Source organism: Heteronotia binoei, chromosome 8 (assembly GCF_032191835.1).
Source record: "Heteronotia binoei isolate CCM8104 ecotype False Entrance Well chromosome 8, APGP_CSIRO_Hbin_v1, whole genome shotgun sequence".
Taxonomy (NCBI): Eukaryota; Metazoa; Chordata; class Lepidosauria; order Squamata; family Gekkonidae; genus Heteronotia; species Heteronotia binoei.
Window position 1 is genome coordinate 114,851,825 of NC_083230.1, and position 24,954 is coordinate 114,876,778.

A 24,954-nucleotide genomic window follows, 5' to 3' on the forward strand; every position below is an offset into this window, starting at 1 on the left:
GGGCAGAGGCAATACACCGGTCTTGCTGTTTCGACAACCTTGCTGCGTAGGCAAAATAACAACTCAGAAGAACCCCCTCCTGGTCGTAAAGCTGTTGAATGGAACAGCCCCCTCCAGAGAGACGCCAAACAGCAATTTTGTTGGCACTGATTCTTAACAACTTATTGCATATCATATTCCTGCCGGCTGGTCTACAGCGGAAGGGAAGGCACAGGGGTATGGGAAGGCGTCCGATAGGGTTTTTTTTTTTTAGAGAAGCATGCAACGATCGGAGATAGCAGCTTTACTGTCTAGGTTGACCTCTCTTCGGTAAATATTTATCCCTATAGAATTCAGTTTTAGTCCATTCTTGGCTTCATTATCATCGGCGTCCCAGGAAAGAAACCCGTTTGTGCAAGGATGTATTCGCCGACCGTGCAACCTCCAAAGTGAATACTGCAACATTAAACTTCATTAACGGGGAGTGGGGGGGGCACTTTCTGGCCTCCAAGTGGGATACAGAGTCCTTCTGACATCCTAAAGGAAGAGTCGATAAATGATTCGGTCGCTTGTCAGAAGGAAAGCCATTGACAAAATCCAAACATGAGTACTTGTGGCCCGATGATAGTTAACGGGAGTTGCATCAGGAAGCTGGAATGGCCCAAAAGGAACCCTAATGGAGCTGGCAGCATTGTGGTGCTCAGGCCTAGCTCACGGATAGCAAGCATGGTTACATGTATTGTCATTGTAGCCGAGCCCAAACAAAGCGGCTGTTGAAGTTCCACTGCCGCCACCAGCCACCTCCCACAGCAGCAGCCTGTCGGGAACCTTCCCAGTCAAAGGGCCAAACCATCCCCGGATCTAATATTTCCCACACTGGAAAGAGACTTGTCCTGGGGTCTCACTGGAAACAGTCTGTCAGGGCATAAAGTTTGGCTTCGTTCTATCACTCCCCTTCAGCTACTCCTTCAGTAGTCCCAGTTTCCGCAGCGCCTCCCTCCTAGCTTCTTCTGTGGAGCCGCGGCCGGAGAACTGTACGGTTACGCCTTGGGGTCTCAGTCCAGAGGGCCTGGGGAGCGAGCCGGACCTCTTCCTTATCTCCAGGGCGAAATCCGGCTGCCTGTGGTCGTAAAAGCTCTTGGTGGTGCTCTGTCGAACGAGCTTGCTCTCCGCAAGAGGAGCATCCGGTTTGAACGCCACGGTTTTGCTCACGCTGGGGAACGGGTGGGGCTCTCGCTTTAAGATGTTGTGGATGTTTCGATAGCCGTTGGACAGAGCCGGCGGTTCTCCGGGCCCTTCTTCCTTTGGCACAGGAACACTCGGCGATTTCTCTGGTTCAGACTCCGCCTGAACCAAAGCTTCTTCCACCAGGCCTAGTTTACTCAACGCTTCGTGCCTCGCTTGCTCCGAAGACGAGTCCCTTACGGACGAACATCTCACGGGACTCGAGAATTCGTGCTTCTGAAGTCTCTCTTCCAGCTCGCTGATCAGTAAGGCCGTGCCGTTGACGTTGGCTAACACCTGGGCTTTGCGTTCCTGGACGTTGACGGCGGCCCGAGAGATAGTTTTGCAGAACTCTCTTTCGCTCATATTGGTGATGCTGATGTTGCTGGGGAACTTTAGGGGCTTGGGTGCGGTCGGAGGGGGGAGGGACGGCTTGAAGGCCAAGAAACGGCCCCCGTTGCACTTCGGCGAAGAAGTCGGGGTTCTTTTCTCCGCAGACTTCTTCTCCTTTGGGGAAGCAGGAGAGAAAGGGCTGCCCTCCCCCTGGTTCTCGCGTATTTTCTGAGCAATCACAAGCGGAGTGGGGACAGAGCGAAGCAGTTTGGGGTGCTGCACAGGAACTGCAGCGGGATACCCCTCGTAGATGGGCAACGGAGGGGCTGACGGGAGAACCGGAGGAAGGATAACGGCATCAGCACGGACGTTCCCGTCAGGGGCACTGTTGCACTCTTGCCGGTGTTTATCTAGTTTCCAAACCTCCTCCGAGCCTGGGGTGGGGAAGAGACAACAGAAATAGAGTCACAGAGCTGTCTTGACACACCACCTAATGTGGCTTAGTTACCATCACTTTTGGGGTTGGCACGAATCTATTTTAGCATTTCTACCCCGCCAGAAACCTTCAACCAGGCTTAAGCTCATTTGTGATGCAAGAATGATCACTGACACATTAAAACTCACCAACAACCGATACGGAATCCTTCCTTTCTCTGCCTTACGGTCTGCTTGCCGGGGATTGAACTTGGGACGTTCTATGTGCCAAACGGATGCTCTGCCATTGAGGCACACAGGCATTATGCAGAGGTCCCCAACACTGTTCCCTCTAAGCTGAGTTAGCGTGAGTTAGCTCACAGATTTTTAGTCTCCAGTTCACACCTTTTTGTCTTAGCTCAGGAAGGAGGACCCCAGAGCACACTAATTTGTGCAGCAGCTCACAACTTTAATGCCCAGTAGCTCACAAAGTAGAATTTTTGCTCACAAGACTCTGCACCTTAGAGGGAATATCCGTCCCCAACCTTTTTAACCCCATGGGCACCTTTGGAGTTTTGACATGAGATAGTGGGTGCAACCACAAAATAGCCGCCTTAGGAGGCAGACAAACACACTCACATGCACCCTCACACACTTTCTCTCACACACACTCTCTCTCTCACACACACACACACACACTCTCACACACTCTCTCACTCTTTCTCACACACTTACACAGGGAGGAAGGAAGTGTAGGACACAGCTGGAAAGAAGGAAGGCAAATAGATGGGGAGAGGGAGGTGGAGGTGGAAAGAAAGCAACATTAACTTTAAATGCATTCTCCAAGCTGCTGGCTGGCTTGGTGTGGAGAAATGATTGAAACACAGGGGTGACCAAACTTGCCGAATGTAAGAGCCACATAGAATACACGTCAGATCAGTGCCGGATTAAACCCCATGGAGGCCCCTAGGCAGTCAAAATCTCGCAAATTATCTCAGAGTCAGAGCACCTGCCCTGCCACCCGTGGCCCCCGCTGCAGCCTTCAGGCACCTTCTCAAAAGCCCCCTTGACAAAGCTGTAGGGGAGAGGGAGAGAGAGGCAAACATGGCGCAGAAGCCGCATCTGGCAAGTTGGGCAAGGAGTGGCTCAGTTGCTGCCTGTGTGTGCAGGCTGGGAGGGCTGCAAGCAGGGGGGGAACCAGTCTGGGGGGGAGCCAGCCCGGGACCCCTAAAGGCTTGGGGTCCCATAGGCGCAGGCCTACATGGTCTAATTGTTAATCCGGCCTTGCATCAGATATTTAACAGCTGCAACACAGAGAGGTAAGGAGGAAGTGTAGGACACAGCAAGCAGGAAGGAAGGCAGGCAAACAGATGGGGAGGAGGGAAGTGGAGGTGGAAAGAAAGCAACTTTAACTTTAAATACATTCTCCAAGCTGCTGGCAGGCTTGGTATGGAGCAGTGATTTAAAGAGAGAAATGCCTTCTCCAAGCCAGCTGACGGGGCAGCGAGGGCTCCGAGAGCCACACAGTATGCGTGAAAGACCCATATGTGGCTCCCGAGCCACAGTTTGGCCACCCCTGCACTAGGCTGTCAACTCACCTGCTTCCGTGTGTCGGCTATGAACAGAGTTTCGACTGCTGTTCTCGGGCACTGGCCGGACCAAGTCTATGATATCTTCAGGCTCCGAACGGCTGGGTGCAATTTCTTGCATTGACTTTGGAGAGTGGCGGCGAAGACCTTGCTCCTCCAAGTCGTCCTCCAGGGCATCGATAGTTTCTTCGAAGAAGAGGAGGACATCTTTTTCCTCGTGACTCAGGTATCTCAGGGCCTCGTCATCCTCCTAGGATTTTAACAACAAACAGAGAGGTTATGTTTGTGTATAAAGGAGGCTAAAATGTGCAGTGTTTGCAGACGGTCCTTGAAGAAACAGGCACGGCGCCACCGGCTGGAATGAAGGCAGAGATAAGAAGCGATCGCCAGATCAGACCGGTGGTCCATTTTGTGCGTTATCTTGTCCAGGGGTGGAATTCTAGCAGGAGTTTATTTGCATATTAGGCCACACACACCCCGATTTAGCCAGTCCTCCAAGAGCTTACAAAAAAGAGCCTTGTAAGCTCTTGGAGGATTGGCTACATCAGGGGCGTGTGGCCTAATATGCAAAGGAGCTCCTGCTAGAATTCCACCCCTGATCTTGTCTCACAGACAAAACCTGGCCCTGTCCAAAGGCAAAGGTAGAGGTGGGGATTGGGAACACCTGAACCGAACCCATGGCTGAGCATCCCTCCCTCCTCTTTTTGCAGGTAACGGAAGCCTGGGCTCGAACTGAAGAGCAAGAATCAAAGAGATACTGGCCCTTGGTTTGTAGCCCATGGTTTGCAGGCTGTAACCCTGATTAAATTCTGCTGTAAGAACCAGCATCAGCCTGGGATGACTTTATAACCCATCACCTGCTGGAAGATACATTCAAAGGCACTGAAACCCTCTGAATCCCAGAGCCAGGAGGCTGCATCAGGGGAAGGCTCTGTGCCCTATTGTTGACCCTCCAGCGGAACTGGTTAATTTATTTATTTATTTATTTATTTGATGGACTTATATCCCGCCCTTCTCACCGAAGTGTCTCAGGGCGGCTCACAACACAATGATTCATACAATTCCATTTAAACATTTACAGATACAATAAAAGCATAGTTAATAAAACAAGATAAAATAAAGCCAGCGGTCTATAAGAGCATTTTGTTCCATCCAAAGATGTTCCATCCAAAGTATCAGTTAGGTGTTATAGGCCTGCCGGAAGAGGGCTGTCTTGCAGGCCCTGCGGAACTGCCCTAAGTCCCGCAGGGCCCGCACCTCCTCCGGCAGCTGGTTCCACCAGTAAGGTGCCGCTGTTGAGAAGGCCCGATCCCTGGTGGATTTTAGGCGGGCCTCCTTTGGCCCAGGGACTACCAGCAGATTTTGTGAGCCGGAACGTAGTACTCTCTGGGGAACGTGTGGGGAGAGACGGTCCCTAAGGTAGGCAGGTCCTAGGCCATACAGGGCTTTAAAGGTAATGACCAACACCTTGTACTGGACTCGGAATGTTACTGGCAGCCAGTGCAGATCCCGGAGCCCCGGCCGAATGTGCTCCCATCTTGGGAGCCCTAATAGCAGCCGGGCAGCAGCGTTCTGCACCAACTGCAGTTTCCGGGTCCGGCACAAGGGTAGCCCCATGTAGAGGGCATTACAGTAGTCCAGCCTCGAGGTGACCGTAGCATGAATCACTGTTGCTAGGTCGTCGCGCTCCAGGAAGGGGGCCAACTGTCTCGCCCGCCTAAGGTGAAAAAAAGCAGACTTGGCAGTGGCTGCTATCTGAGCCTCCATCGTCAGAGAAGGCTCCAACAGCACCCCCAGGCTCTTGACCCTGCCCGACGCTGTCAATGGCGCGCCGTCAAAAACTGGCAGGGGGATTTCCCTTCCCGGGCCGCAGCGACCCAAGCAAAGGACCTCTGTCTTCGCCGGGTTCAGCTTCAGCCCGCTCAGCCTAAGCCACCTAGCCACTGCCTGTAACGCCCGGTCCAGATTGTGTGAGACAGGAAGCTGGACTAGATGGACCCCTGGTCTGATCCAGCAGGGCCCTTCTTATGTTCTTAAGATGCTGGACTAGATGGACCACTGGTCTGATCCAGCAGGGCCCTTCTTATGTTCTTAAGATGCTGGACTAGATGGACCACTGGTCTGATCCAGCAGGGCTCTTCTGATGTTCTCAGGATGCTGGACTAGATGGACCACTGGTCTGATCCAGCAGGGCTCTTCTGATGTTCTTAAGATGCTGGACTAGATGGACCACTGGTCTGATCCAGCAGGGCCCGTCTTATGTTCTTAAGATGCTGGACTAGATGGACCACCGGTCTGATCCAGCAGGGCTCTTCTTCTGCTCTTAGGATGCTGGACTAGATAGACCACTGGTCTGAGCCAGCAGCAGCGGTGGACTGGCCAGGATGTCAGCTTGCCTGATGGCGAGTGGGCTCCTGTTGAAGTGGGCCCCCTTAAACATTAGACAATATGTCAAAAACATTAATGTCCTTTTGGTAGCGTGAAAATATAATAGAAGTTCCAATATTATTACTGTAATGCAACTAAAATTTACATTGTATTTAGGGTTGCCAGCCTCCAGAGGTGTGGCCTGGGGATCTCCCGACTTTTACAACTGATCTCCAGCTGACAGAGATCAGCTGCCCTGGAGAAAATGCAACCTGTATTTACATTTAATATATATTGCATACGGCCAGTAAAATGTACAATATATGTACATAGTAATTACTAAATAAATAAATACACACACACACACATTTATTTCACAAAGGTTTTAGTTGTAGTTTTTTTTCCACTTATGCATTTTTTTTCAAAATGTTATTTATCTTATAAAATTTAAATGATAGCCTTATAGTTGTGGGTGGGGTGGGCCCCCCCTTTGTCTCCTGGCGACCAATATTTTTAGACCCAGTCCACCATTGGCCAGCAGGGCTCTTCTTATGTTCTTAGGATGCTGGACTATATGAATCACTGGTCTGATTCAGGAGGGCTGTATTATTTGACTCCACATTTCACTACACAGACACACCCTGCCTTTAAAATGGAAGTTCCATTTATATATTAAGGCCAACCTGTGCTTCTTTCTAGTTGCATACAGGTCCAATTCAGCAGGAGATGAGGAGAGAGAACTTAAAAACCTTCCCCTTGTGCCATTTCCCAACTCCACAGAATATCAACGAGCTACTGTTTGTTCTGCTAGGGAAATTTACAAGTAGCCATTAAGGGAGAAGGCCAGGGGCAGGTCCCCATCTAAACTCAGACCCACACATGAAAAAGAAGAGAAGATAATGGATTTTTACCTTGCCCTTCACTACCAAAAGGAGTCTCAGAGTGGTTTACAATCTCCTTTCCCTTCCACTCCCCACAACAGACGCCCTGTGAGGTTGGTGGGGCTGAGAGAGCTCTGACAGAAACTGCTCTTGAGAGGAACAGCTCTGCGAGAACTTGTGACAGACTCAAGGCCATTCCAGCAGTTGCATGTGGAAAAATTAAGTACAAAGCAGAAAGCGCCATCCCTGATGACTGGATTAGGATGGACACAAGGACTTTGTAATGCATCTTTAAGCCTTTAACTTCAGGGATTATTTGGCCAAGAGGTAGGTTTGACCAGTCAACTAAATTGTCTGGCCTGCTAACCCTAATTCAGTCTCACCTGAGGTTTCAATCTTTAATGGGTTAGCGATTCAGTCTGTCACATTCCTCGCCTCATTTAAGGCCGGGATGCAAGATAGGAGCCTGTTCCACAAGCCCCCGAAACTGTTTCTGGTGTCAGGCGAAAGGTCTCAGACTATTGACTTTCCAGAGAGAGGAGTTACGACCCACACGGTAAACATTGCTCTGGGGACATAATGGGGGGTTTAAAAAATGCCACCAAAGCTTGGGGAGTCATTCAAAGAAATGGAAATGCAAACCAAGTTTCCCTGTGTACACAGGGGTAATATAATGCATCAGAATAAACCGGCCTAGCACACAAGGGATTGTGCCTTCTGATAACTGAGTGCTCCCGGCCTGTTTTGAAAAGCAAAGAATGTGTTCCTGAGCCAGGCTTTTGGTCCCTCAAACTCCCAAACTCCCATTCACCAGCAGCGTCCACTGCCACGAGTCTTGGCTTGACCGACGGTTGCCAATCCCCAGGTGGGGGCAGGGGATTCAGGGTCATCAGAAAGTGGGGGGGGGGGAACGTTTGCTGGGCACTCCATTATTCCCTGTGGAGACCGATTCAAATCACAGACTTTTGATTTCAAAAGTCAGGAACTGTACAGCTTTCTTGGAACTGGCACCAGGATTTACCCCGTTTGTCCTCAGTCAGAATCCTGGAGTTGGAAGGGGCCTTATAGAAGGCCGGGGGTGGCCAGATTTGTTTAACAAAAGAGCCGCATAGAATAAGCATCAGATGTTTGAGAGCCACAAGACGACGGAAGGAAGGAAGGAAGGGGAGTTGGAAAGAAAGCAACTTTAACTTTAAATGCACTCTCCAAGCCACCGACTGGCTTAGCTTGCAGAAGTGATTTAAAGAGACAAATGCCTTCTCCAAGCTGGTTGACAGGGTAGTGGGGGCTTTGAGAACCATACAGTATGTGTTAAAAAGCCACATATGGCTCCTGAGCCACAGTCTGGCCACTCTTGGTCTATGCCAGGGGTGTCAAGCATGCAGTTCAGGGGCTGAATCAGGCCCCCGGAGGGCTCCTATCAGGCCCCTGAGCAATTGGTTGTCATCTGCTTCCTTCTCCCTACATCTTGCTTCCTTCTGCATCACAGTTTGCCTTGCAAGGCTTGCTCAATTGTACAGGAGCTGCAGAACAAAACCTCTATTTTCTCCATTAAATGAGGTTCCTCTCTTGGGGAGGAATAGCTTGCTTTGCCAGACTCTCTCAATCGCACAGCAGAGCTACTAAGCCAAACCCCTCTTCCTTCTATTGACTGAGGCTCCTCACCTCCCCCAAGTCCCTGGGGAAGGAAGGAAAGAGCCAGCGCTTCCTTTGCCCAGTTCCCTGAATCCCATGGGAGAAATACAAAGAAAGCACCTTTAAGACCAATGAGTGCTAATGTTTTAAGCATGTTTTTAAAAATATATATATTTGTGTTTGCTTGTGTTCTTTATAAAATGTATATCTCTGCTTCCTAAATAGGTACACACATGGCCCGGCCCAACAAGGTCTCTTATGTCAGATCATCCGGCCCTCATAACAACTGAGTTCAACACCCCTGGTTAGGCCAACCCCTTGCCCATGCACATGAATCTCACACATATGAAGTTGGCTTCAGGGTTGGATCTAGAGGGGGGGCAGACGGGGGTGCTTTCCCCAGGCGCCGAAGGAGGGCGGCGCCAAATTGGATATGGAGTCCATTGTATTCTATGGGACCATAAGATAGAATGACCCATAAGGGGGGGGTGTCATTTTTTAATTTCCCCACTCCCTCAAAAAACATACAGATGTGATCCTGGTTGCCTTGGCCAATCTCTATGGTACGAGACCTATACTGCCAGCAGTAACCTGTGGAAAGTGAGTGCTGCATAAAGCTGTGAGCAGTGATTCCACATAGAAGTTGCAACTAGAAGAAGACTGTTGAAACAGGCTCATTCACCTAGGAAGCACGTCGTCGCTTTCCTGTTGAACTCAGGTGTGGCTGAACTACTAGCAATTCTGTGAAGTCTTCTCACAGGAGGCTGGACTTGAGCCACATGGCTTGTGATCGTTGTTATTTCAACGACTGTTTGTGAACTACATTAAATTACCAGCCTTATTATTGTTGGCCATTTAATAATATGGAAAGAAGACAACTGCCGGATTGCGAACCAAGTAGTTCATTTAGTTGTGAACCGTTGCGACACGGTGCTGTTTTGTGGTTTCTAATCCCCAGTTGGGGGCAGGAGATCCCTTAGTTTGGAGGTGCCCCCCCCCCCCAGTTCAGAGTTAGGAGAAAGTGTGTGTGTGGGGGGAGAAATGTCCATCAGGCACTCCATTATATCCTACGGAGACTGGTCCCCATAGGGTTATAATAGAGAATTGATCTGTGGATATCCTGTGCTCAGGGGGGCTTTTTAAAAAAAGGTAATGGCACCAAATTTTCAGCATAGCATCCAGTGCCTCTCCTGAACACCCCCTCCAAGTTCAAAAAGGAATGGACCAGGAGGTCCAATTCTATGAGCCCCAAAGAAGGTTCTCTAGGGTTGCCAAGTCCAATTCAGGAAATATCCGGGGACTTCGGGGGTGGAGCCAGGAGCAAGGTTGTGACAAGCATAACTGAACTCCAAAGGGAGTTCTGGTCATCACATTTAAAGGGACAGCACACCTTTTAAATGCCTTCCCTTCATTGGAAATAATAAATTTCTTTTGGGGCTCATAGAATTGGACCCCCAGGCCCAATCCTTTTGAAACTTGGAGGGAGGTTTGAGGAGAGGCATTGGCTGCTATGCTAAAAATATGGTGCTTCTACCTAAAAAAACAGCCCCCCTAGAGCTCCAGATATCAGTGGTTTGATTATCCATTATAGCCTATGGGAATTGGTCTCCATAGGGAATAATGGAGTACCCAGCAGATATTTCCCTCCACACACACCCCCCCCCGGCTTTCTGATGACTCTGAAGCAGGTAGAGGACCTCCAAACTGGGGGATCTCCTGCCCCCACCTGGGGATTGGAATCCCTACAGTGCCTCTATCCGTCATTATTTCCAATGGAGGGAAGGCATTTAAAAGGTGCGCGGTCCCTTTAAATGTGATGGCCAGAACTCCCTTGAAGTTCAATTATGCCTGTCACAACCTGTCTCCTGGCTCCACCCCCAAAGTCCCCAGATATTTCTTGAATTGGACTTGGCAACCCTACGACTGCCACTCCTCCCATCCACCCCAAATAATTGTTTCTTTTGGTGCCAGGAAGTGAGCAATTAGTTGCTTCCAAACTCTCTTCTTCCCTTGAACTAAAATTAAACCCAATTTTGGAATCCCAGTTTGCAGGGAAGGCAGCCAGTCAGCCAGAGGAAACGACAAATTAAAACGCGCCACAAACGCAGGCATCTTTCATTAACCGGACTGGCATGAAGGGAGGAGGGCTTTGAGCCCCTGGGGGTTCTTGTGGCACATTCCTTTTGCAACAAGCTGTTATTTGTCATTGTGTCTGAATGATGCTAGAGCGTCCAGGATGGAGCAACGTAATTGGTATTGGTTTTTTTGGTAGCAAGAACTCCTTTGCATATTAGGCCACACACCCCTGATGTAGCCAGTTCTCCAACAGCTTACAGTAAGCCCTGTAAGAAGAGCCCTGTAAGCTCTTGGAGGAGTGGCTACATCAGGAGGGTGTGACCTAATATGCAAAGGAGTTCCTGCTACAAAAAAAGCCCTCTGTATAGATACTATAGCTAAGCAGCCCCATGGCACAGACTGGTAAAGCTGCAGTACTGCAGTCCGAGCTCTCTGCTCACGACCTGAGTTCGATCCTGGCGGAAGCTGGGTTCAGGTAGCTGGCTCAAGGTTGACTCAGCCTTCCGAGGTCGGTAAAATGAGGACCCAGCTTGCTGGGCGGGGGGGGGGGGGAAGTGTAGATGACTGAGGAAGGCAATGTCAAACCACCCCGTTAAAAGCCTACCATCAAAACGTAATGCAACGTCACCTCCGAGTCGGAAACGACTGGTGCTTGCACAGGGGACTACACACACACACACACACACACATATATATATATGTAGTCCCCTGTGTAAATATATACACACACTACATTTTTAGATACCTGGGGAAAGAGGTACCTACGATTTTCTAATTTTAATTCAACTAATAATATTCATATTTGCAAAAAAAATTCCACTTCATTTATCCCCCCCCTTTAATAACATTGTTTATTTACTTTATTTATATTCTTTTTTTCACCCCAGTAGGGATCCCAAAGCAGCTTCCACGTTTTCTCCACAACAACCCTGCAAGGTAGGTTAGGCTGAGAGTGGGTGACTGGCCCAAGGCCACCCAGCGTGCTTCCCTGGCACAAGTCGGCACTCGAACCTGGGTCTCCCAGATCCTAGCCCAAACAGAAGCCTTATATGGCTGGGAAATGCAATCTATCTTCATAACGTCAGACTTGCACAACTGAGGGAGTGATGTCTTTTTAAAAAAGAAAACCCAGGTGGGGAGAACACCTTCACATTGGAAAGGACCCTGCAGGATATTTCTTAGATTTACAGGTGACAATAAGCAACACCTGACGTTAAAAAACAATTTCAACTGTAATTAAGACATTGCAAAGAGTAAGAGGCTTCCCGTAGTCTCCTGGGGCGCATGACACAGGTGTGCCCCTCCCCGCACCGTGTCCTACTTAGCTTTGGGGCTCCATCAAACAATGCCCCCGCCCAAATGAACCTTTAGGTCAAAATCTCAGATCAGAGTGCAAACAAACAAAACAGCGACAGGCCCTTTTGAACAGCCGCAACTGGGTCGGAAAACCAAGGCGAGTCGAAGGGAAACCAAGATGTTTACAGCCTAGGGTTGCCAATCCCCAGGTCTGGAGGCCCTCCCCCTGCTTCAGGGTCATCAGAAAGCAGGAGAAGGGGAGGGAAATGGCTACTGGGAACTCTATTATTCCCTAAGGAGACTTATTCCCATAGGAAATAATGGAGAATTGATCTGTGGGTATCTGGGGCTTGGGGCGTGTGTGTTATTTTTTGAGGCAGAGGCACCAAATTTTCAGTATAGCATCCAGGGCCTCTCCCCAAAATGTCCCCCAAGTTTCAAAAAGATTGGGGGGTCCAATTCTATGAGCCCCCAAAGAAGGTGCCCCTATCCTTCATTATTTCCTATGGAAGGAAGGCATTTTAAAAGGTGTGCAGTCCCTTTAAATGTGAAGGCCAGACCTCTCTGCTCACACATCCCCCTTCTGCACAGCCCAGACTTGGTCAGCTTCCAGGGGTGGCCAAACTTGCTGAACGTTAAGAGCCACACAGAATAAGCCAGATGTTTGAGAGCCGCAAGACATGAACGTCAGATGTTTGAGAGCCGCAAGACAGGAAGGAAGGAAGAGGGGGAGGGAAAGGTGGAAAGAAAGCAACTTTAAGTGCCTTCTCCAAGCTGCTGGCTGGCTTGGAGAAGTGATTCAAAGAGATAAATGCCTTCTCCAAGCTGGCCGACGGGGTGGTGGTGGGGCTTCAAGAACCACACAATATGCATGGAAGAGCCACATGTGGCTCCTGAGGCACAGTTTGGCCACCCCTGTATCCAATTCCTCATGCTTCCCAGGTATGCAGGAATTGGAAGACACAACCTGTTTGGAATACATAAGGTGGCTAGATCCCCCTGGCCACTGGCAAGGGATAGGGTTGCCATGTCGAGGTTGGGAACATATGAACCTATGAAATTGCCTTCTACTGAATCAGACCCTCGGTCCATCAAAGTCAGTATTGTCTACTCAGACTGGCAGCAGCTCTCGAGGGTCTCAAGCTGAGGAGTTTCAAGCCTATTTGGCCTGGACCCTTTTTAGTTGGAGATGCCGGGGATTGAACCTGGGACCTTCTGCTTACCAGGCAGATGCTCTACCACCGAGCCACTGTCCCTCCCTACCATATGAAGCTGCCTTCTACTGAATCAGACCCTGGGTCCATCAAAGTCAGTCTTGTCTCCTCAGACTGGCAGCGGCTCTCCAGGGTCTCGAGCTGAGGCTTTTCACACCTATCAGCCTGGACCCTCTTTAGTTAGAGATGCCGGAGACTGAACCTGGGATCTTCTGCTTACCAAACAGATGCTCTACCACTGAGCCACCGTCCCTCCCCTAAACTCCTGGAGATGGAGCCTAAGGAAGACAGGACCGCAGTGGGGTATAGTGCCATAGAGTCCCACCCTCCAAAGCATCCATTTTGTCCCCCAGAACTGAAGTCTGGAGATGAACAGTGATTCCCAGGTCCCACCAAGAGCCTGGCACCCCTAGCTGCAGACATCAAGTCCAAAATGTGATATTTTGCAAATGGTGCCACTTACTAGAGATCACAGACAGGAAGGGCCAAAGTACCCACGAGACGAGTTGGGTTGCGGGTTCCTGACCCGCTATGCAGTCATATTCAGGAATTTTGGGAGGGGGGGGTTGGGGAGGGGGACTTACTTTCAAGGCATTCCATTGCTCTGTTTGGCTCCAGAGCACTGTGAAAGGAGGGACTGTACTGCTTCCCTCTCACCCTGTTTTCTCCAGCGGAAATGGCCAGTCCCTCCTTTCCCCCTGTAGTGCTCCAGAGACAAATGGAATACTTTGAATTCAAGTCAAGTGCTGGGTGGTGGGTGATCTCCTGGGATTCCACCTGCTTTCCAGGTGACAGAAAATAGTTCACCTGGAGAAAATGGCTGCTTCGGAAGGTGGAACTCTATGGTATTATCAGGGCTATATTTTGTAGCAGGAACTCCTTTGCATTTTAGGCCAAACATCCCTGATGTAGCCAATCCTCTTAGAGCTTACAGGGCTCTTAGCACGGGCTATACTTTAAACTCCAGGAGGACTGGCTACATCATGGGTGTGTGGCCTAAAATGCAAAGGAGTTCCTGCTACTAAAAAAGCCCTCTGTATCACTAACCATTACCCACACTGCCTTAAATCCAGTCTTTCAAAGGAGTTTTCAAAACAGCTTACAAGAAGCAAAAAAAACAGCCCTTTCCACTTTTTCCACAGCTAATCCCTGAATATGCTTAATCAGGGCTTTTTTTTGTAGCAGGAACTCCTTTGCATATTAGGCCATGCCCCCCTGATGTAGCCAATCCTCCTGGAGCTTACAGTAGGCCCTGTACGAAGAGCCCTGTAAGGAATTCTAGCAGGACCTCCTTTGCCTATTAGGCCACACACCCCTGATGTAGCCAGTCCTCCTGGAGCTTACAGTAGGCCCTGTACGAAGAGCCCTGTAAGGAATTCTAGCTGGACCTTCTTTGCCTATTAGGCCACACACCTCTGATGTAGCCAATCCTCCTGGAGCTTACAGTAGGCCTGGTATGAAGAGCCTTGTAAGGAATTCTAGCAGGACCTCCTTTGCATATTAAGCCACACACCCCTGATGTAGCCAAGCCTCCTGGAGCTCACAGTAGGCCCTGTAAGAAGAGCCCTGTAAGGAATTCTAGCAGGACCTCCTTTGCCTATTAGGCCACACACCCCTGATGTAGCCAGTCCTCCTGGAGCTTCCAGTAGGCCCTGTACGAAGAGCCCTGTAAGGAATTCTAGCAGGATCTCCTTTGCCTATTAGGCCACACACCCCTGATGGAGCCAATCCTCCTGGAGCTTACAGTAGGCCCTGTATGAAGAGCCCTGTAAGCTCTTGGAGGATTGGCTACATCAGAGGGGTGTGGCCTAATATTCAGAGAAGTTCCTGCTACAAAAAAAGCCCTGGGTATTATACCCCATTGAAGTCCATCCCAATCCTCCTTAGGCTTTGCAAGTATACAGTGTTTTGGAGCATTCTATTAAGCAATAATTCTTGTTCATTGAAAAGTTTCAGCTTGGATATAGCTTGGAAAAGGCTCTGGCGAAATGAGACGTGGAATACTGGTTTGCCAGTTAGGTGAGGTTGAAACCACGTTAAACTGGAGCCACGTCTGGTAGACTTTTTCCACTTCAGATTCCTCTACCCTAAATTTTCCACAACAGAAGATATCCATCTTCAAGAAAGCTGATTTGGTGCAACCGCGAAAGACTTACCTATGTGGAGACTGTTGGATGCTCTGTTCTGTTCTATGCCTGCGATTTGTTCCCCCTATTTGTCCAATTTCGGTATTCGTAACGCATGTTGGGGGATACATTTTATGAATAATTCCGAATAACTTGTATAATGGAGTGTGTAATTGTGTAGACTTTGTGTTCAAGGATTTGTAGGCACAGTAAAGGTAAAGGTGGTCCCCCGTGCAAGCACATTACTGACCCATGGGGTGATGTCACATGATGCTGCTTTTCCTTTCTACCACTGGAGGTTGCCAACCCTGTCCACAGCCCCAGACCATGTCAATCTGTCCCCCTCACGGCTGCTTTTTAAAATAACTCTGAAGGACACATGTGGAGCGCCTACCACAGAATTCTGGATGGAACCTGGCAAGTACTTGGACAAGAGACTTCCAAAGAATACCAGGATCAGGAAAAGAGGCAGGCTACATCAGCCACTTCTCTGAATGACCTCCAAGCCCTTCTAGGCGTTGATAGAAATCACTATGACTCTCAGGAGCAGGCACACAAACAGAAATACAGAAGAAGAAGAACACATAAGAGAAGCCATGTTACATCAGGCCAATGGCCCATCCAGTCCAACATTCTGTGTCATACAGCGGCCAAATATATATATATACACACACACACACACACACACACACACACTGTGGCTAATAGCCACTGATGGACCTCTGCTCCATATTTTTATCTAACCCCCTCTTGAAGGTGGCTATGCTTGTGGCCGCCACCACCTCCTGTGGCAGTGAATTCCACAAGTTAATCACCCTTTGGGTGAAGAAGTACTTCCTTTTATCCGTTTTAACCTGTCTGCTCAGCAATTTCATCGAATGCCCACGAGTTCTTGTATTGTGAGAAAGGGAGAAAAGTACTTCTTCCTCTACTTTCTCCATCCCATGCATTATCTTGTAAACCTCTATCATGTCACCCCGCAGTCGATGTTTCTCCAAGCTAAAGAGCCCTAAGCGTTTCAACCTTTCTTCATAGGGAAAGCGTTCCATCCCTTTAATCATTCTAGTTGCCCTTTTCTGGACTTTCTCCAATGCTATAATATCCTTTTTGAGGTGTGGCGACCAGAACTGCACACAGTACTCCAAATGAGACCGCACCATCGATTTATACAGGGGCATTATGATACTGGCTGATTTGTTTTCAATGCCCTTCCTAATAATTCCCAGCATGGCGTTGGCCTTTTTTATTGCAAACGTACACTATCTTGACATTTTCAGTGAGTTATCTACCACGACCCCAAGATCTCTCTCAAGAAGAGCCCTGCTGGATCAGAGCAGTGGTCCATCTAGTCCAGCATCCTGTTTCACACAGTGGCTACCTAGTTCCTCTGGATGGCCAACTTCAGGGTGTAGAGCCTGAGGCCTTCCCCTGATGTTGCCTCCTGGCTCTGGGATTCAGAGGCTTAGAGCCTCTGAATGTGGAGGTTCCTCTCTGTCACCACAGCTAGTAGCCATTGATAGATTAAGTCTACCTCATTCCCTCTGAAAGCTGTTTCTTCCCGCGGCCATCGCGACACCCTCCGGCAGCAAATTCCACTGTGTCATCACTCTCTGTGTAAAGCAGTATTTCCTTCTGTCTGTCCTGAATCTACTACCCCATCAGTTTCACTGGATGCCCTCGAGTTTTAGTATTTTGGGAGAGGGAGAAAAATGTAAAGCTTTCTGAGCCAGTCCAGTGTCTCTTTACCAGCTGAGCAGCGAAAATAACCAGCTGGGCTACCTGCCAGAATCTGTTGAAGACAGCTGGCTGTTTGTAAAGCCTGCTGAATAAGAGAGCAACTTCACAAAAGCTGTCTTCTAGGATGAAAACCTGTTAGGCTTGCTGCAAGAAATCCCCTTCATAATTTTTCCCAACGGGAGTCCGCAGGTTAGCTTGCCCCTCCTAAGGTTATCGACATCTGGGCAGCCTCTAGGTGAGGTTTGGAGATCACCTGGACTTACTACTGATTTAGGGATGCCAGCCTCCAGGTGGGACCCAGGGATCCCCTGGAATTACAGTTTACTTCCAGCCAGGGGTCGTTTTGTAGAAAAATAGGTGGTGGAGCTCATTAGCATCACTCATTAGCATATGCCCCCCCCCCAGCCAAAAGCAACCCAATGCAAGAAAGGAGAGCCTTGGGTGAGTGAGGGGCCACCCTGGGCCACTCCCCCAGTCAAAAGGCCAGCAAGCCACCCACCGCCCTAAATCACATAAGAAGTGGAGAAAGGGTGGCGTGGGCTTCTCCAGGGGTTAATGAGGGCTGCTGGGGATGTGGCAAAGCCCCTGGTGGCTGGCTGGCTGGCTGCCCGCTCTCCTCATCGAGGGATTGTTATGCAGCTGCACCTACTATTCAATGTAGGTGGTGGGGGGAAGATGATGATGATATTGGATTTATATCCCTCCCCCACTCTGAATCTCAGAGCAGCTCACAATCTCCTTTATCTTCCTTCCCCACAACTGACACCCTGTGAGGTAGGCGGGGCTGAGAGAGCTCTCCCAGAAGCTGCCCTTTCAAGGATAGCTTCTGTCAGAGCTATGGCTGACCCAAGGCCATTCCAGCAGCTGCAAGTGGGGGAAGAGAGGGAACCATCAGAAAGGTTCAGAAGCTGCGCTCCTGTGAGCTCCTGCTGAATCTGAGGCCTGCCTCCAGTCTATAGAGATCAGTACCCCTGGGGAAAATGGATGCTTTGGAGAGTGGATTTTATTCCATTGTACCCCACTGAGGTCCCTGTACACACCCAATAACCAGGGCAGACTTGTCAACTCTAAATGATCTCCTGATCACAGAGGTCAGTTCCCTTGGAGAAAATGGCTGCTTCAAATGGTGAAATCTATGGCATTATACCCTGCTGAGTTCCCATCCCAAACCCTACTCTCCCCTCCAGACAGCTAGGCATTTACCCTCCCAGAGTTGGCATCTGGGCAGGTGGTTATAAGCAGGGGTGGAATTCTAGCAGGAGCTCCTTTGCATATTAGGCCACACTCCTCTCCTGTAGCCAATCCTTCAAGATCCTACAAGGTTCTTTTTTGTTAGCTCTTGGAGGATTGGCTACATCAGGGGTGTGTGGCCTAATATGCAAAGGAGCTCCTGCTAGAATTCCAACCCTGGTTACAAGTATTATTTGGAAATGGCGGGGTGTGCACATACAATATTTGGTAGCTAGGGGCAATACTCTCTCTAAGCTGTGGAGTCTTGTATGCAAAAATTCTACTTTGGGAGCTACTGGTACTGAAGTTGTGAGCTACTGATAATAGTGCTCTGGGGGCCCATCCTGAAACTAAAGACAGATTCGTGTGTGCAGAGGCTTAACAACTGTGGTAGCTCCAATAAGACAAGCCTAAGACTGGAAAAATGACGGGTGGCGGGGCTTCGTAATGGAGCTACCATGGAGACTGGGGCAGGGGAAATATTGGAAGAGAGTTTTTCCACTCCCCGCCCCCCAGCAGCCTGGTGCTTCCATGGAAAAAAACAAAACTAAATGGTCGGCACTCAGGCAGACGGGAAAGTCTCTCGGTCCCATCCCCGTCGGTGCTATTTCCCCTGCCCCAGTCTCCCATGGTAGCTATTACAAGCCCCGCCACCGTATTTTAGTTTAGGCTTTTTTATTGGCAGCTACCACGTTGTTACAGCCTTACAACAACGATCTGTTTTACTAGTTTTAGGTGGGCGGCTGTAACAGTAGAACAAAATTCCAGTACAGTAGCACCCTGAAGACTAACAAAAACTCTCCAGGGAACAAGCCCTCGTGAGCCAAAACTCACTCTGTCAGATATCCATCTTTGACTTATGCCACAGGCTTTGGCTCCCGAGTCTCTTTCCCTGGTGGGTTTTGTGCAACTGGGCTCAGATTTTAATCTAGGTACAAAAGTTCCTCTGAATTCCCAGCTTTTATTTAAAAAAAGTTTCTAGACTTTTTTGTTGCAGATACACATTTCCCCTTACATCTCCACAATGAAAGGGGCTAGAGACTTCTTTTTAAAAGCCAGCAATTCAGGGGAACTAGCATGTAGATCAGGGGTGGCCAAACTGTGGCTCGGGAGCCCCATGTGGCTCTTTCACACATATTGTGTGGCTCTCGAAGCCCCCATTGCCCGGCTTTGAGAAGGCATCTGTCTCTTTAAATTACGTCTTCAAGACAAGCCAGCTGGCAGCTTGGAGAATCAGAATGCATTTAAAGTTGCTTTCTTTCCACCTCTCCCTCCCTCCTCCCCATCTATTTCCTTCCTTCCTTCTCTCAAACACCTGAAGTTCATGTCTTGCAGCTGTCGTACGTCTGACATTTATTCCGTGCAGCTCTTATGTTAAACAAGTTTGGCCACCCCTGATGTAGATCATTATAATTATGTGTTGTTGCAGAGATATTCCTTTCCCCTTACATCTCCACAATGAAAGCAGCTAGGGACCTTTTTTAAAAAGCTGGAAATTCAGGAGAACTAGCACACAGAGATCATTTTAATGATGTGTTGATGCACATTTTGACGCAAACCCTGGTGACACAATCATAACAGCCATTGTAGGGGGCTGTCTGAACACACAAATATGCTTGCCTTTCTAGAGAAGGTAATTTTTCACATGCTCTCAGGCAAAATTCCAGGCAAGGCAACTTAGCACTGGAAGTCTCTCCCGATTCAACCCAGACTTCACACTACCACATCCCATCGGTACAATGTTAAGTGCACAAGTTATGTCGTTCCCACTCACTTCAACACTGCTTCACACAAAGCTTCTCACAGCTTACAAAAACCACAAATCTGGAACGGCAGCATAATTACAGGATTAGGGAACTGGAAGAACAGCCTCCTTCACCTCAGCCGCCGACAGTGTTTCGTCAGCTGCTTGAAGAGCAAAAAGCTCAAAAAGTGCTTGAGATCGGCCTTGAAACAGCTCAATTGTGGTTTTAAGCAGCTCGCTGAGACATTAATTGCTTATTGTTACAGCTGTTTTACAGATGGCAAAACTGCCAGACGAGTGGGAGGATATTTTACCTTCAACACCTATCGGGGAGGTAAAAGCAATTCAGGATATTTTTAACCTCAACACATAGAGGTGAGGTAAATGCAACCCAAGACATTTAACCCTCAGCATATATCAGTGAGATAAATTCAACCCAAGAATTTGAATGTTCTGGGTTAAATTTACCTCACCCCATATGTGTTGAGGGTAGAATATCCTAGGTTGAATTTACCTCACCAATACCTGTTGAGGGTTAAATGTCCTGGGTTGAATTTACATCACTGATACATGCTGAGGGTGAAATCCCTTTAGATTTGTGTTTTGGAAAGAGGCGTTTCACTCTCAACACATATTGGTAAAGCAAATTCAACCCACAACATTTTACCCTCAACACATATTGGTAAGACAAATTTGACTCACTTCTATTACTTCAGACCAGGAGTGGCAAAACTGTGGCTCTTTCCACATATTACTTATATGAACATGCCTTATACTGAATCAGACCCTTGGTCCATCAAAGTCAGTATTGTCTACTCAGACTGGCAGCGGCTCTCAAGCTGAGGTTTTTCACACCTACTTACCCAGACCCTTTTAAGTTGGAGATGCCAGGGATTGAACCTGGGACCTTCTGCTTACCAAGCAGATGCTCTACCACTGAGCCACCATCCCTCCCTCACAACATCTATCAGTGTGATAAATTCAACCCAGGATATTTGACCCTCAATGCATATCATTGAGGTGAATCCAACCCAGTATATTTTATCCTCAATACATATTGGTGAGATAAATTCAACCCAGAAATTCTGCCTCACAAATCCCTTTAGATTTGTGTTTTGGAAAGAGGCATTTCACCCTCAGCATGTATCGGTAAGGCAAATTCAACCCAGGACATTTAACCCTCAACATGTATTGGTGAGGTAAATTCAACCTAGGATATTCTACCCTCAACACATATAGGGTGAGGTAAATTTAACCCAGGACATTCAATTCTCAACATGTATCAGTGATGCAAATCCAACCCAAGAATTCTGCCTCACAAATCCTTTTAGATTTGTGTTTTGGAAAGAGGCGGTTTAACACCTGTTCGGCTGCCATTGTTTGTGTTCATCTAAACATTTTTAAAAAGTCAGCCTTTTTTAGTAGTAAGGAAGAAAGGTGAGGTTTTGCTTGTAGAGAACCATTTTTTTTTTAAAGGCAGCTCTTTCTAACAGCCGTAAAGCTGATTAAAGAGTTTATTGTAATCACCGTCTTATTGTTCTGTTACATCTGGAAAGAGGCCTGCAATCCACACCATAAACACATGCCGCTCTCAAATTGCAGGTCTTTTGCCTTTTAACTAGTTCAAACTATCCTGAAAGCGCTTGAACTTTATATGGTTTTATTGTTCCTGCTTGAATTTAAAAAGTAGATGGACTGACGATTGACATTTCTGTGTTCCTCTGCATACAGACAGACTTCGAAGACCAAGGTTCAAAATCACTCACTCTCAGTTTTGAACTAACTCACAAGGTTATTGTGACAAAAAAAAAAAATTGAAAGAGTGGGAGAAACATGAACTCTGAGCTCTGTTCACAGATTACAATGAACATACTCACAGTCTATTTATTGAGTACATTTGATTTCTGCTGTATGTGTGCTGAGTAATTCTTCCATTACATTCAATGCATGCAAAGCTGAACATGTGATTGAAACCTCACGTTTATCCAGGCAGTGGTACCTGCTTTCATTTGTAAGGCAAACGCTTATTGACTCTTACGAATCAATAGGCACATTCAGGCTGTCTGTGCATTTGGTTTTAACATGTGAACAGGGCTTTGGAGGAATGGAGGGGGGAAGGGATTAAACAAAATGGATGACCAACCAGCGGTATTCTTCCTAGGTGTCTCTGCACACACAAACACAGATACACCCACGATCAGAAAATCTTGGTGCACGTGCTGGGTTCAGGCTAGGGGGGAGAGAAGCAACTTAACCCACCTGTTGGCCGGCCCTCTGTGAAAGCCAAGATCTCCCTCACAAAATAGCCAAACATCCCGTCTGGCCATTAGAATCTTGGCATCTGACCCTTTTGGCAACCCTGACAGAACCATAAGAACAGCCCTGCTGGATCAGACCCATGGTCCATCTAGTCCAGCATCCTGTCTCACAGTGGCTAATCAGTTTCTCTGGAGAGACAACAACAGGGAATAGAGGCCAAGGCCTTTCTCTCATAAGAACATCAGAAGAGCCCTGCTGGATGAGCCCAGTGGTCCATCTAGTCCAGCATCCTGTCTCACGCAGTGGGCAACTTGTTCCTCTGGATGGCCAACAACAGGGCACAGAAACCAAGGCCTTCCTCTGATGTTGTCTCCTGACTCTGGGATTCAGAGGCTTAATGCCTTTGAACGTGGCTATTCTCCATCAGCCACCAGGGCTAATATCACTGACAGACTTACCCTCCATTTTTTTTTTTATTTATTTATTCGGGATTTGTATCCCGCCCTTCCCACGAGTGGCTCAGGGCGGCTTCCAACAATAACAATTTAACAATTTAAATATAAACAATTAAATACTTCACATTTAAACATTAAAACCAATACATTTCAATTCATAAAAACAATGCAGCTTAAAACCAATAACATATCATTTTATATAAACAGATGGCAGGCCAGTTACGTCAGGTTCCATCCCGGCTAGGTGTAGGCTAGCCGGAAGAGGGTCGTCTTACAGGCCCTGCGGAATTGAGCCAAGTCCCGCAGGGCCCTCACCTCTTCCGGCAGCTGATTCCACCAAGTGGGGGCCATAACGGAGAAAGCCCTATCTCGAGTGACTTTCAGGCGGGCTTCTTTTGGCCCGGGGATAGAGAGGAGATTTTGTGTTCCTGACCTCAGTGCTCTCTGGGGAACGTATGGGGAGAGACGGTCCCTCAGGTAGGCAGGTCCCAGGCCATATAGGGCTTTAAAGGTAATAACCAGCACCTTGTACCGGACTCGATACATCACTGGAAGCCAGTGCAGAGTCCGAAGACCCGGCCGAATGTGTCCCCACTTTGGGAGACCCAATAACAGCCGGGCCGCGGCATTCTGCACCAGCTGCAGCTTTCGAGTCCGGGACAGGGGCAGCCCCATGTAGAGGGCATTGCAGTAGTCCAACCTCGAGGTGACCGTAGCATGGATCACTGTTGCTAGGTCGTCGCGCTCCAGGAAGGGGGCCAGCTGCCTTGCCCGCCTAAGATGAAAAAATGCGGACTTGGCAGCGGCTGCTATCTGAGCCTCCATCTTTAAGGAAGGCTCCAACAGCACCCCCAAGCTCCTGACTCTGTCCGCCGCCATGATGTCCACCTCCTGCCAACACCACACTTAACCTGCTCATGTGCTATTTACTCACCCATGTGGTATTTTCATATAAATTAAATGTGGAAGCAGCTAAATAGTCACCAATTAAATGATCAACCCAAGGGAGATTTTTGAATAGGCCGTATACTGATAGAATCTTCCCTTGTGGCCTTAACAGGATTGATATGTCCAGGGCTTTTTTTTTGTAGCAGGAACTCCTTTGCCTATTAAGCCACACACCCCTGATGTAGCCAATCCTCCAAGAGCTTACAGTAGGTCCTGTAAGAAGAACCCTGTAAGGTCTTAGAGGATTGGCTACATCAGGGGTGTGTGGCCTAATATGCAAAGGAGTTCCTGCTACAAAAAAAGCCCTGGATATGTCCTTTTATGCTCTGCTGGAATGCAGAATTTTTGAGATTATGAGGGATTGCTATATTAAGCCTTTATTCAATCAACCTCCTCCCCATACTCCAGAATCCCTGACTCTTTTGCTCAGTGCTAACAATCCTAAGATCACTCTAGCAATTACAAAATTTGTGTCAGTCGTTTTCGCCCTTGCATCAAAAATAAGACATCAGTGTCTTCTGCTGCTCAATATTTGTTAATCAATGAGCTTCTAAGGGTACAAAAGGGGGGGGGAAGAATGATCAACTGCAGATACTGGGGTTTGTGGATTTTTGGCATCGGAAGGAAGGCATCTTTAACTTTAAATGCATTCTCCAAGCCACCGGCTGGATTGGCTTGGCAAAGTGATTTAAAGAGAGAAATGCCTTCTCCAAGCTGGCCAACGGGACGGTAGGGGCTTCAAGAGCCACACAACATGTGTGAAAGAGAGAAAAGAGAGAGAGAGAGAAAGAGAGAGGAAGAAAGGGAGACAGAAAGAGACAGAGAGAGAGACAGGCAGGCAAACGGACTGACAGACAGAAAATTTATACCTGAAGGAAAGAATAACATTGATTTACCTGAAGATAATTCAAAACGTCCTGCTAGTGGCCATTATATTTGCATGTGTTATTCATAAGGCCTTCAGCTTTTTGATTTGTGGCTGATCATACAATGGCATTACACAGTTCTTATGCAACTTCCTTATTCCTTATTTTGCTTGCGAGTAGCTGCAGGATTTTCCTGATCTCAGTAAATACATTTCTTCTATGTAGTTGTACATGCTAGTATTTGCAATTGTATACCTTTCTCAAAATAAGAGTTCTTATATATTTTGGTAGGTTCCTCCCCGCCCCCCCCCCCGAAGAAAATGGCTGCTGTAAAGGGTGGACTTCTTCACCCAAAAGGTGATTAACACATAAAATTCCCTGCCACAGGAGGTGGTGTCGGCTACAAGCATAGTCAGCTTCAAGAGGGGATTGGATAAGCATATGGAGCAGAGGTCCATCAGTGGCTATTAGTCACAGGTATAAGTGGAACTCTTTGTCTGGGGCAGTGAAGCTCTGTATTCTTGGTGCTTGGGGGGGCATAGTGGAAGGGCTTCTAGTGTCCTGGTCCCATTGATGGACCT

The 24,954-nt window shown here is 48.2% G+C and overlaps 1 protein-coding gene across 1 annotated transcript in view; it reads right to left on the reverse strand.

Moving 5' to 3' along the window:
- Positions 1–268: 268 nt before the first annotated feature.
- Positions 269–24,954, reverse strand: part of PROSER2 (proline and serine rich 2) — a 28,855-nt gene continuing 4,169 nt past the window's right edge. Inside the window, exons 2-3 of the mRNA XM_060245940.1 lie at positions 3,549–3,789; positions 269–1,970 (exon numbers count right to left, since the gene is read on the reverse strand). Of these exons, the coding sequence (XP_060101923.1) occupies positions 940–1,970; positions 3,549–3,789 (1,272 nt within the window). The 3' untranslated portion in view covers positions 269–939. The remainder of the gene's footprint in view (positions 1,971–3,548; positions 3,790–24,954) is intronic.